The sequence below is a fragment of the Macrotis lagotis genome, chromosome 8 (assembly GCF_037893015.1).
Source record: "Macrotis lagotis isolate mMagLag1 chromosome 8, bilby.v1.9.chrom.fasta, whole genome shotgun sequence".
In the NCBI taxonomy this organism is placed as follows: domain Eukaryota; kingdom Metazoa; phylum Chordata; class Mammalia; order Peramelemorphia; family Peramelidae; genus Macrotis; species Macrotis lagotis.
In genome coordinates, this window is record NC_133665.1 from 7,393,317 (window position 1) to 7,406,674 (window position 13,358).

Consider the following 13,358-nt stretch of genomic DNA (forward strand, 5'->3'; position numbering starts at 1 on the left):
AATGATTAATTAAGCATTGTATGTTTTTATCAAAGAAAACAACACAAAGATTTCTCCAAAGTACTGTTTGACTAAAGATGATTAATTTTAATTTTCACATGAGTGACATAATGCTATTAATCATTTAATATGTTTAATCATAATCTCTGTAATTCCTAATTAGGTTTATTAAACTGAAACATTCTGTGGTTGTGGTAAAATTTAAATACAAGTAAGACCTCTTCTCAAAAAGGAAATAAGCAATTTTAATTTGTATTTAAGTAGTGATTTTGAATGAATGAATGGATGGATGAAGAATGAATGAATGAAAAACAGTATCAAGTGCTTACTATATCCCTGGTACTATGCTAATGAAGGAATTAAAGGTAGTTTCTTTAGGTCAGCATCACTGGTCACCTTATTACCAATGAGGAAAATGAACTTTAATTTTCAAGGAATTAGTGTTGGGCCCTGGGGTCTCAAACTACATTGAGTTTCTTCTTTCTTAGGTATTACTTCTGAGAAATACTTTTTGTTCTTGATTTTTTCCTTCAATTCATGTAATACACTCTTTCCCTTGAGAAAAGTTGCCTATTAGGTCCTTAGCCCAGGAAGACATGTCATCTCCCTATGTCCTCAAAGTATAGTTTCTACAACAAAGCTGTAACTGAGGTACCTTTAATCCCCAGATTGAAGTGTGTGCCACAGCCCTAGATATTTGATATGTTACCAACTCTAGGTTCAAGATAGAGGAATTAGGAAATGAAGGAAAGGAGTGGGTCTCCAATATTTTTCAGGGAGCCTATAAAATGCTGTATTTAAAAATCTCAATATATAATTAGATGAGTTTATATAAATATGCATATACATACTTACATATATATATATTAATATAAGGTTTTATATTGTTTTGTTTAATTATGACCTAAAGATGTCTTTTACTTTCCATCTTTATCCTTGAATTAGATTCACTTGTTATTTTGAAGTGGTTTTATATCTCTGAAAGCTTTGTTTACATTTTTCAACATATGATCTTTAATATAAGACATGAGAATGGGTTTCTGAGGATCTTTCTTATTGAAGAAGTTTGTAAAAATTGTAGGTTGTTAAGAGTACCTCTGTTACGAAAAGTAGTGTCATTTATTATTTAAGAAGCACTTTTTAGCAGAAGTGTGGGGTACAGGCAGGGGCTTTTCTTAACCATTTAGGATTAGGATAGAAAGTTACTTTCTTTTTCTTGGGAAAGAAAAAATATATATCAGAAACACCCTTCATCAGAAATATCATTATATGGGGTAAATAGAACTTTGTCACATGGCACCAAATTTAGGGGATGCTAGTAGTCTTTTATCAGTAGAGAAGCACTAAAGAGTCCTAGATGGAATATTGGGATGAATACTTTGCTTATCTTGCACTTAATCATGAAATTTAGGGTCTGCATCAGGGTAGCATCCCATCCTTCCTTACCCAGCTGTACTATCTACCTATTTTTCTACCACTTGGGTGTGGTTTGTAGCTCTAGTCACAGGAGAGAAAATATATAGTTAAGTTTCTGCCATATATATCTTTAATCTCTTTCCCCTTTGGTTACCAGGAAGAAAAAATGCAGTGGAGGAAGCATGATACTGACTCTTTAGAGGCAAATAATGTCAGCTCAGGTTATTGCTTTAAATAACTGTACATGTTTAAGCAAAGTGAAAGATAGAACTGCTGACCTCCTAGGAAATTTGTTGGATCTTTAACAACACTTGTAGAGCTCCTGTGGTCCTATGGACCAAGCCCAGAGGAATTTCAATTCTAGATATAAATTAGTGAATCAGAAAAGAACATTTTAATTGACATCTGGGGATAGGCCATGATTACATTAAACTAACTGATGCCAGTTAAAATTAATTAGAAATATACTAACTTTGTTTCAAACATTGAACATTTATTAATTGCCTGTGCTCCAGGTATTGGACTTTGTTGTTCAGTTTGTGGTTTTTTTTTGGCAAATATACTAGAGTAATTTACAATTTGCTTCTCCAGCTCATTTTACAGGCCTAAAAAGTTAAGTAGCTTGCCCAGGGTCACACAGCTAGTAATTATCTGAGGTTAAATTTCAATTCAGGTCTTTCTGACTTCTGGTCCAAAGCTTGAGCCACTGGTCACCCCACTACTCATAGGACTGAATCCTGGAAATATAAAGACAGAAGTAATACTAGTCTTCAAGAAGTTTATATTCTAGTAAGGGAGAAAATAGTACATATATAAATAGACCCCTCAAAAAGCATGCAAAATTAATAAAGGTGGTTTTTGAAGGGAGGACCCTCACTAGCATCTGGAAGAATCATAGAGGCTTCATGAATGGTATTTTTGAGATATAATTATTTGAAAATTTGCTGTAGAACATTAACTATACATGATTGGATTTGTTTTACTTTTAAAATAGTTATATTTCTGTAAATAAGATCTGGAAAATTAATAGCTCCAGATCGAATGGGCTACTACTTTAGAAAGCCACTGGAGGAAGTGCTTTATAATTGTAGGTCCAAACTAGGTGAATTAAGACATTTAAAAATCTTATTTGTATTAAAAACATCTAAAAAAAGAACAATTAAACAGCAGGCTTAAAATAATGAGTCATGAAAGCAAAGCCATGCTTTCCTTTTCCTTTATGTTTTCATTAACTAGGATCCTACATCAGATGGATGAAATTTTATATGTTATTGGAAATATAGTTTATCCTTCTTTTACAGGACTGTGTTGAGTTATTTAAAGCATTGTTTAAATGCTTAATTCAGTTGATCAGCTTTTGTATATGTAGTGCCAAATCATTGGTTCATTTCTGCTTCTCCTTTCAACCTGAACCCCTGTTGAATTTAGTTAATACTTTATCTGAACAGACTTAGCAATGATATAGCCACAGCCTTAGACACTTAAAATTGGATTGAGCAAAGCCAACAGACCCTTTTTCTAACTTTCATAATTCAGGAAGACCTTTCCTTACTTGATTCCTTTATTCATCACATTTGTCTGTTATTTGGTGATATGGAAAATAGATTTCAAAACTAAAAGTATACTGAAGACCTCTTTTACTTTGTTTCTTTCTTGTTCTTTTAGCAGACAGATGATGCAGCACAGACTGACGGCCAACCTCAGACACAACCTTCTGAAAACACAGAAAACAAATCACAGCCCAAGCGGCTTCATGTCTCAAATATCCCCTTCAGATTCCGGGATCCGGACCTCAGACAAATGTTTGGGGTAAGTCCCATCTCTCTGTTTTCATTTATCCATTTTTGGAGCAGCATTCCCATCCTCACATAAGTACCTTCCATACACAATACTCAGGAGGCACAGAAAAAGTTCTAATGCCCATGCCTAGATGGCTTCATTCCCTTAGGCTTTTCTCTTTTATTTCCCATACATTTTCCATCATCTTTGAGTCAACCAGAAAAAAATGAAAATTAAACTAAATTTGCATGAAGGAATTTTGATATAATGGAACCATTGAAATCCTTATGGAGCACTTTTAAGTGTAAGTAGCTGGATGGAGGGATAGAAAGAAGGATTGTCATCTGCAGCCTGGGCATCCCCAAGTGTCACATTGGGGTCCTGAATCTCATCAACTTTAAAACAAAGAAAAAACCTATAAGACAGTAAGTGCATTTGTAAAATGAATACATTTTGTCTTAGTCATCTAATTATGATGTGATGGCTAAAATGTGTGATATATATGTATATATATATAGTACATATATTATGTTTTAGGATTAATAAATATTTTTCTTGTTACTATAGTCACCAAGAAACTTAAAGATTCATAATGGTTATCGAATGCTCAACTCTCTACCTAGGAGGGAAGGAGAATTGGGATTTATATGTAACATTTATGCTTCTACTAAAATGCTGAAATGAAGATAAATCTTAAGAATTTATGCTGGAGCTATATGCCTTTGCCTTCATCTGAGGAATACTGTTTTCTTTTAGGTAGAACAAGAGTTTCCAAAGTGTCCATACTAATTGTACTTTAACTTAAGTAAAAATCTATGAAGCTTTCAATCACAGTATATGAATATCATTCAATAATTCCTTGAACTTTCTTTGAATTTAGCTTAATAAGTCTTCAGACTTCATAAGAGGAGTATCCCATCTTCCATAAGGGAATGGCTATGGTAAAGGTTTTGAAAGTTAAATTATGTTTATTCATAGGGTTGTGGACAACTAAATGTGGGGAACTATTCCTTTGCCCTTTGTGCACATTTCCAATAACTCAATACCCCTAAGGGAATAAGTATGACTACATAACATTGTTAATCTTTTGGTAGTAGCTACAGTTATTAAATTTGGCTTTAACACTGCAGAACAAGTAGGGAAAAATAGTCTTTTCCCCCACTCCTGCTAGTCAGGAGGAATGCATTCTTTTGGGGGTACCTTCAAAGTCTCTATTAGTTACTATTGATATGCCCCTTCTAAAGTAAAGACTGAGATAGAGGGAAGAATTCAAGGAGAATAATGGAAACAGATGGTGGAACTACCAATCATCTATTTACCTAAGAGGGTATAAGAAGAGTTTCTATCATTTCTGGAAAGGGAAGAAATATAGCACAATTTAAATAACTCTAGGATTTGTCTGTTTTCTTTCTTAATAAACATACAAGATATTTCATTGAGTCTGTACTTGACTCAGCAACAGAGTACTTACCCTAAAATATAAACAACCAGTCTTGAATTCTGACATTTTAAAGGAACACATATATAGATATTTTCTATTAAATATGTATATGTGTATATTATATATATATAATATTATGTTTTAGGATTAATATGTTTTCTTGATGCTGTAGTTACCAAGAAACTTAATATTTATTATAGTTACCCAAGTAGTGGATACCTAAGTATATATACATACACATATAAATACATGTACACATGCATGTGTATATTATGTTTATATACACATACATGCACACACACACACACATATATATATATGTATATATATATATATATATATACATATTCTTCCTTATATGATAACCACTTTAAAGTACTCCATCCCTTTTAAAACACAAAGGCATTCCTAGGTACTTTCAAGCCAAAAATTAATTTTAACAGTTCAACACATTAAAATGAAAGTCAAACAACTGTATACTATTGAGACAATTTTAATGATAGAAGAATTTCAGTCTTAAACTGTAGGGCTTTCTACAGATGCCTAATAGACATCTTATCCTTGATCAAGAGATAATAACTTACAGGTCATGAATTATTGCCAATCTGGTAATAAATAGCTTGGGGGCAGTAAGGGTCTTGTAGTACATGTTGCTTAATAGCCTGAAAGGCAGGCAGTCTTTCTGGACCTACATTGGGTCTTATACTCTGCTGCCAAATTGGTGAAGTATCTGATCATTGGTGATAATAGTTCTCCAAACTTTGAAACAAAGTAATGAGTGAAAGTAGAAGGAAAGCAGTTTTTCCCAGAAAATATTTTCATTAGTAAAAAGCAAATGAAATCTTCTTTTCATTTGCAGAGAGCAATGGCATCAAACCTAGGATGATTTGAGTTGAAGGTAGTAGAAATAATGGTACACTTACTAAATCTTTGGCATATAGTGTATTAAATAATGTTCCCTATTTGAGAATTCCAAACAAACCTTATTCAGCTCCTGAAAAGCAAGGACTCTATCCCACTCATTTTTTATATCTTCCAAAGTGATTTGGATAGAGTAGGCATCCAGTATTTGGTGAGTTAAAGTGAATTTCTCTTCACCTGTTGTTATTCCCTGCATAATTCAAATTATATAAGTATCTATTACATATTCAAAAATCACACATCTCTTTCAAATAGGAATATTAATCATCACAAGTATCATCAACCTTTTATGTACTTCTGGAAGAATAAAACTTCCTTAACATTCTTTATTTGCCTTTGAAAAAATATCTTGATCTTGATCAAGAATCATTCCAGAATTTCTTGATTCTGGAGGGAGTGAATTGATTGTTGCTCAATTTATTCTTAGAGTTTGTAATTTTCATCTTTTGTTATTGTAGAATTGTAGTTGACTTTGACTCACTACTGAGCAGTGAGTCCAGTTTCAAAAATTTAACTGACTTTAATTGTATCCTTATATTGTTTTCCTTATCAAAGCTAAAGCCTTTTATCCAGGAACATGTTCTATTTAAATTTCTATTAATGAACTATGTGACTTTCAAAACATGTAAAATTACATCTTGTAACCACTATCTTATTAGTGAAAAATGTATATGATAGTTGTTTCATTTTTTTTTACCCAAATCTCATTTTTTAAGTGTATTGAGATGGTCTCTTTGGATACTTTAATTGCATTTAGAATAACTAGATACTAAAAATATTTATTTGATCTCACACAGAAATTGGCCTAGAAGATTCTTTCGCTTAGTCATGATGTGCAATGCTTTAAGCTAACTTTAGGAATTTTTTATTGCTATATTGATTTATCATCTTTTGTGGCTTTTCACAAAAATATTATTCGATCCAAGTCAATCTACAGCTGCTTGATATATACTTTTCCTCTACTCCTTGTTTTGAAGTTTTTAGTTAAAGTTCTGATGTATTCAACAGAATGTTTTTATGTAGTCTGAGATATAGCATAATAGCATTATTGAGCAAACACCAGTTATGTCTTTGTCTTGTATAGTGTCAATTTACATCGAAAATATGCCAGCTGTCTTTATATCATTACTCAAAAACTTCTCAATTAAGCTTTCTATCATTCTTCTATTACTTGTCTCAATAGCTCTAGATATTATAGTGTCTGAATGAGGTATCATTCTTTTACCCACATAACTAAAAAGTTGAAGAGTAACTTATTATTTATCAAATTAACTACAGAATCCCAGCATTATTGATCAAATTAACTACAGAATCATTCTATTTGGGTTTTTGTTTGTTTTTTTCTGTCTTTACTAACTCCTGAGTTTTATTATATCCTCTGAGAGAACTGTCATTGAATGACCTTTGATCTACTGGAAGTAGGGAACACTTATTTATGATTTCTACATTCATAAATACATGTTTTTCTATTTTCTCATTCCTGAGATTAATTTATAAGTGTCTTTCCTATATTCTAATTAGGTAGTAGAAAAAATATATTGCTTCTGAGTAACAGAGGCCATAAGACATTAAGTTAGTCTTTAATGTAAAATTGCAAATTTTCTGTTGAAAGGCAAATCCTTTATTTCAAATAGCTGAATGATATTTTTAAAAAATTCCCACTGGTGAAATTCAGAACACCAAAAAAGAAAACAGAAGAATGTTTTCTAAACCTATAGGTCTTCATTTGTTTGCAAATTGTGAAATATTCAAAGTCAAATCCATTTTTTCTCTTTTTCTTTAGAGATTGTTATAAATGCAGTAGACATACATGCAGTAGGAATTAATACTAGTTCCCCTTGTAAATGATTAATAAATTCCTTGCGTCATTTCTGGTCAAGTTGTTCAATTGACACATTTTCAATCTAAATATAAGAAATGTGGAGTTTTTAAATTTGTAGTTTAGCTTACATTTATTTTTATAAATGTAATATCCTTAGTGCCTTAATCTTTCTCTTCTTCAAAGAATGACTACTTTATCTGAAAAAATATATTTTTGAGTGCCTTTAATAATTACATTTAAAAAAAGGAGACCCACTTTTCTGAAATAAAATAACATACTTAACTTTGTCCTACATTAAATATGTTTCATTCCTAACTTTTAAAGGAATTTGATTTTAACAGGTTCACTTTCTACATCTATGAAAAATATTTTTTGAATGTATGCAGTCTAGTAGTTTAACCCTGCTTTGTACCATACATTGCAAAGAAGTGTTTACATTTTCCAATTGTAGAATCATCTTGATTTGTTTTTACATAGTTGACTTGCTTTGCCAGATCTTGTTCTAAGCTTCTTAGTGCTTCTCTCTGTAGAGAGAATGTGCATTAGCCATATGTGGTCTTATCTGTTCTTCACTGTCTTTGTCAAATGGACTTTCCCTATTCTTTTTAACTTCGACTTGGTGATTACCTGCTTCCTGAAGAATACCTGGGTTAGAGAGTAGTTTATAAACCAGGTAAAACAGAGAAGGACACACATAGAGTAAAATAAAAGCAGAAATAAGAAAAAGAAACTCATAAATTGGTCAAATTGCTGTTTATCATCATAAAAAGTATAGTTAACTTTAATTTGTTTCTCTCTCTCTCTCTCTCTCTCTCTCTCTCTCTCTCTCTCTCTCTCTCTCTCTCTCTCTCTCTCTCTCTCTCTCTCTCTTACATTCCAGGATGACTTTGTGGTCACTTAATATATCCCTAGTTGGTGTGTCCTTGAGAAATAAAACTGTCTTGACAAAATGTCAAGAAAAGTATTTTATTGGGAACTGTCTTGAAGTCAAGGAGAAATTTGGGAGTTATTTAATATTGATATCATCCATCTATATCACTTTTTAACTGAGTATTTTCCTTTTACAGTAGGGATCAAACATACACTGGAATGTATTCTTAAGTTTTTCAGCATTAATAAATCTATTCTAGGTCTTAGGTCTCACATATAGGTAAATAAATACTAAGAGGTTGAATTCTCATAGAGCTCCATTTCAGCTATTCTGATAGTTTTAAAGATTATATTTCTAATAATAAAAGAATTGTGCCATGTCAGGTAGTGTTTACCCTGAAGACAAATAAGAGCTATATTCATATTTTTGGGTATGGTCAGGATCATCAGTGTAATTCTCATTTCTTCATGTGAACAACCAGGCCTTCCAATGTCATTGCAACCTTGTTTTGGCTGTTATGTATGTGGAAAGGGTCATGCTATCACATATCAATTGCCAAACTGAAAACCAGTTGTCAAAAGACTTTTTTCCACTGAAAAATGAAATAGGTCAGTGCTGCTAAACCATTTCTAACATCATTTTTTTTGTATTTAATTAGCAAATATGTCATCTCCATTAGACTAGCAATTTTGCTGCAGAATTTCATAATATGGGAATTTAGCAGTTTTGGTTGTATTTCTTCTCTGTGCTAATCACACCTTTAACTGTAGAGTATTAAATAAAGTTTATGCCTTTAAAATACCAATATTTTCATACTCTGAAATAATTGTCAGTTTGTAAAGTATGATATGCTTTCATTTGCTCATGTTTATATGTTTCTGTTTCTTTGCAGCAATTTGGTAAAATCTTAGATGTTGAAATAATTTTTAATGAGCGAGGCTCAAAGGTAAGTTGTCTAATTCATTCTAGGATATTTTAGGTTAAAGTATTTTTATGTGTAAGGGGGAAACAACTGCACTGATGTAATAAAAGTTTAGAATGTTTTTTAAGTTATAATTTAATGAAAATAACTTTAGAGAACTACTCAGTTTCCAAAAAATTGTGAACTTTATGGAGTCTAGCTTAGTTGATTATGTCAACATTTTCGCTGAAAATTATTTGTGCTTTAAAATAATAATGATAGTTTATGCTTATATATTTTTATCTTTTAGGGGTGACTTTATATGAAAATGAGTTAGCATTTTTATGAGAAAGTTTTTTGGTAATGTGATTTCCCCCCATATTATTGAAGTGCAGTTCTTTTCCTAGATAGTAAAGAAACCTCTAATACACCAACCCTTTGAATACAATTAAATTTGTACTATGTGGATTCTTATTTTGAATTTCTTATTGTTACTTCATGTTTACTAGGAACCCGAATTTTTTGATAAACTCTTTGGGGGTTGAAAATATGATCAAATATTTTAGTGAAAAGCTACTATAAAATTATTTTTTGTTAAAGAAGATCAAACTTCTCCATTTTCCTTTTTGTCAGTTTTTCCTGGGTTAACAACTAGTTGAAATCTCTTTCTCAAAATATATAGGGACAATTTTTATTCCCATTTTACTTTAATTTTTCTACTATAATCTTCCATGTGTTTTTACATTCATATAAAAGCAATCAGGTCCTTTATTCAGGAAACAGTCCTAGTTTCATAGTGAACGAATACTCATAGTCCAGTTATTTCTAGGAGGAGATGATAGACAAACTATTTTTACAGATATTCTCTTCCTATCACAATACCATAGTTATCATTTAAGAAAATGATTTAAGTAATTTATTGAACAATATTTTTGCAACTTGAAAGGGTGTAACTTTGATGTTTCCTTTTTCCCCCAAGGCATAAGTTCTTTCTTAAGCAAAATAGGAAAAGTATAAGGGAGGAGGTTGTGATTTAAAGTATTAGAAATTTCAAGTCCAATTTTCTTTTCCATATTTTAAAATATCTTGATGGATCTATGATCCACCTTCAGTAGTACAGATGGCAACCCATCCATGCCATCTCTTCTAGTGAGATTCATCTAGATCCACATGTAAAATCTTCCATGAAAGTCCACACAACATATATGATCTATTGGCTATATGTTCATTTGTCACTGTAGCATACTGGAAAAATATCAAATTATCTATTCTTCTGACTACATGATTGCTTCATTTCTTTTTCTATTCATACATATTTCTCATAGTTTAATTATGCACTTCTTAACAATCTTTCATTAGTAATGTCATTGCCTCATCACACCACCCATAAACCTTTCTCTTTTTTGTGGGGTGATCCACAATTTTAAGTATTTGGAAACCATACTGTTCTTTGACTGATAGTAATAGAGTATTACCAAAAAGGTTATTGATACTAAAAAGATGGTTCTTTATTGTAAACAGGTGAAAGGGTCATTAAAAGCACTGTTCAATTTCCCAAAGTCATTTCCTTTTAAAATTCTGAGACCAAGTTATTTTTCATTTCTGTTTTCCCTTAAATTGATGGAACAAATGGTGATCTTTCTGTCTTTATATTTATGAACTACAAATGAATTCTATAGCAAGGAATCACCTATCAGACAATGCATACTCTATTTTTTTAAACTTCTTGGGCCACAGAGTCAGAAATGAGCTGTAGTCCAGGCTCTATCATAGGTAGTGTGGAAAAGAGTTGATTCTAAGTTGGTCCACAGTCAACTCTTTTGTGTTTAACCCCTCAAAGAAAGAAAAAAGCATTATTCCTTTATTCAACTGTATGCCTAACAGAGAGATGCCAAATATGTTGCCTGCAGGTCACCAGTAGCCTACAATATTCCAATGGAAGTCTAAACTAGATCAAAATGTAACTGGAAAATATTTCATAAATATTAACATTATAATATATTATTATAATATAATACCATATTAATATAGCCAAATTAAATAATATTTAACAAATAAAAAATAAATATAAAATAAAACAGATATAATATTATATTATAGGTCCGTATACATCCCATAGACATTCTTACATACCGAGTAGTAGTCCCTTTTTCTATTTGAGTTTGACCACACTGCTCTAAGAGATACACCAATCTCCCTTCTAAACAGACAAAAAATTAACCAAAGAAGAATACTGAGGGAAGTAGTACTCTTTCCCAACCACAGTACAAATAATGCTTATTAATATGGAAGATTGAGAAATTGGTTCATTATTGCCTTCCCTTCTGCTGCCTTTAAAACTCAATCATAGATGGCTACCGTGTCAAATGTTTTATAGTCATTTTCCTAACAGTTCAGTCATTTTGACCTCTGACCTTTAAGTCATAGATTTTCATCTCAGATATTTAAGAAGCATTTCAGAAGACTTTTACCTTAGAGTGAATTACATTGTTTTTTTGCAAACTTTTTACTCATGTCTCATTAATGTACTGGCAAAAAATGTCAAAGCCTAAGTTAGATTTTTACAGGTTTTTCTTCTTAAACCCATGTCTCAAGAATTGCATTTGTTTAATTTTTACAAAACATTTTCTGCTTTTTTTGCCAGTATATGTGTGTGTATATAAATAAGTATAAACACATTAACATATAGCTATCAATGTATAAAATACATATAACACATTTTATTCATAAGTCTGCTTTTTCTTCTCTGTTTTGGAACATCAGAGAAATATCATTTGCAATTCAGAAAGTACAATGATGCTGCTATTTTTAAGGCTACCATCATTTCTGTGATTTGCCTGTCACAAGAAACTTTAGAAACAAACTCATTTACATTTGCATCTTAAATGTATTTTAGTAGAACTTCCTTTTTTCATTGAAATTCATTAAAACTAGTTTCTCTTAATGTAAATCACTCAATATGTTCCCTAATAAAGAGTTACTCTTATAGGTGTGTTTATTGGGATTCTTTTTTCCTGACAGAAAAGACAGAAGAGTGACTTTCTAAAATGGAGCATTTATATCCCCAGGGATATTTTATTTTCCTTTAAATGATACTTGATATTAGTTTCATTTGATGAAGATAAGTTTATTTAGAGTAAATTATTGATTTTAAGGGGTGAAACATTATGCATCATTGGTATCATTTTATATTAGGAAGATGTCAGCAAGTAGGTAAATCTGATGAAGACCAGATTGAATAATTTTGAATATTTACTTAATAGAGTAAATAGCTTTATCTAGGGCCCTTCATTAGGATTAAAGGAGGAAGTTATCATTTAAGGAATATATTCTAAATTTTATTTACATATGAATAGTCACTCAGCTTGATGAATAGAGAGTTGATTTTAGGAGACTGGAAGACATGGATTCAAATCCTATCTCCTCTAACTATATGTCCCTAGGCAGGTTACTTAACCTTGTGATATTCTATCTAGGCAACTCTCTGAGATTACTACTTGTAGTTGAAATAAAAACCTACACTGATAGAGGAAGTTTCCTTACTGGGACCACCTTAATGAAATTACAGGTCCTTTTTCCTATCTCTCTTCGTTAATATTTATTAATATTACACAAGTAGGAGTTGGTAAAAATAGGTTGTAAAAATAAATAAAGTTTTTTAAAACAACGACATAAATTTAGACCTGGCTTGTAATGAATTCCAAAGTTGTTTTGAATAGTGAGTATTCTTAATAGAAATATAATTTAATTTTGTTTGTAAAATTCAAATTATCTACTATTTTACTTTATTTTTATTGCAGAGAGCAACATATGTATGTGTATTTAATAGATTTTAGGAGGTAAATAATAATTTTCTAAGAATGGAGTGTGGTAGTAAGTAAAACTACCAATATTTATAAATAATATATTCAGAAAGATTATTTCACATTATAACAAATATAAAAATGATCATAGAAAAATAGCACTTTAACACTAAAAAGAACCTTTGAAATCATCTAGCTCATTTTTCACATTTTACAGGTGAGAGAAATGGCTTACTTATACCTCACTGTATTCCCAGGACCAATCTGCCTGAGGTTTTAGGCTTTGAATTCTTCAACAACTCCCCCTCCCCAACTCCCCAAGGAGGTTCAGTATAAATTTTTGATAAGCACATTCTTACATTCTTACTATGTTGAAAAACTTCTTTGACTCACATGTTCCCAGA

General features: G+C 31.2%; 1 protein-coding gene across 10 annotated transcripts in view; it reads left to right on the forward strand.

Annotated features, from left to right (window-relative positions):
- Positions 1 to 13,358, forward strand: part of RBFOX1 (RNA binding fox-1 homolog 1) — a 370,086-nt gene that overhangs the window by 243,962 nt on the left and 112,766 nt on the right. For all 10 annotated transcript variants that reach the window (XM_074196334.1, XM_074196333.1, XM_074196336.1 and 7 more), the window contains 2 exons: positions 3,082 to 3,225; positions 9,143 to 9,196. In XM_074196334.1, the coding sequence (XP_074052435.1) occupies positions 3,082 to 3,225; positions 9,143 to 9,196 (198 nt within the window). The remainder of the gene's footprint in view (positions 1 to 3,081; positions 3,226 to 9,142; positions 9,197 to 13,358) is intronic.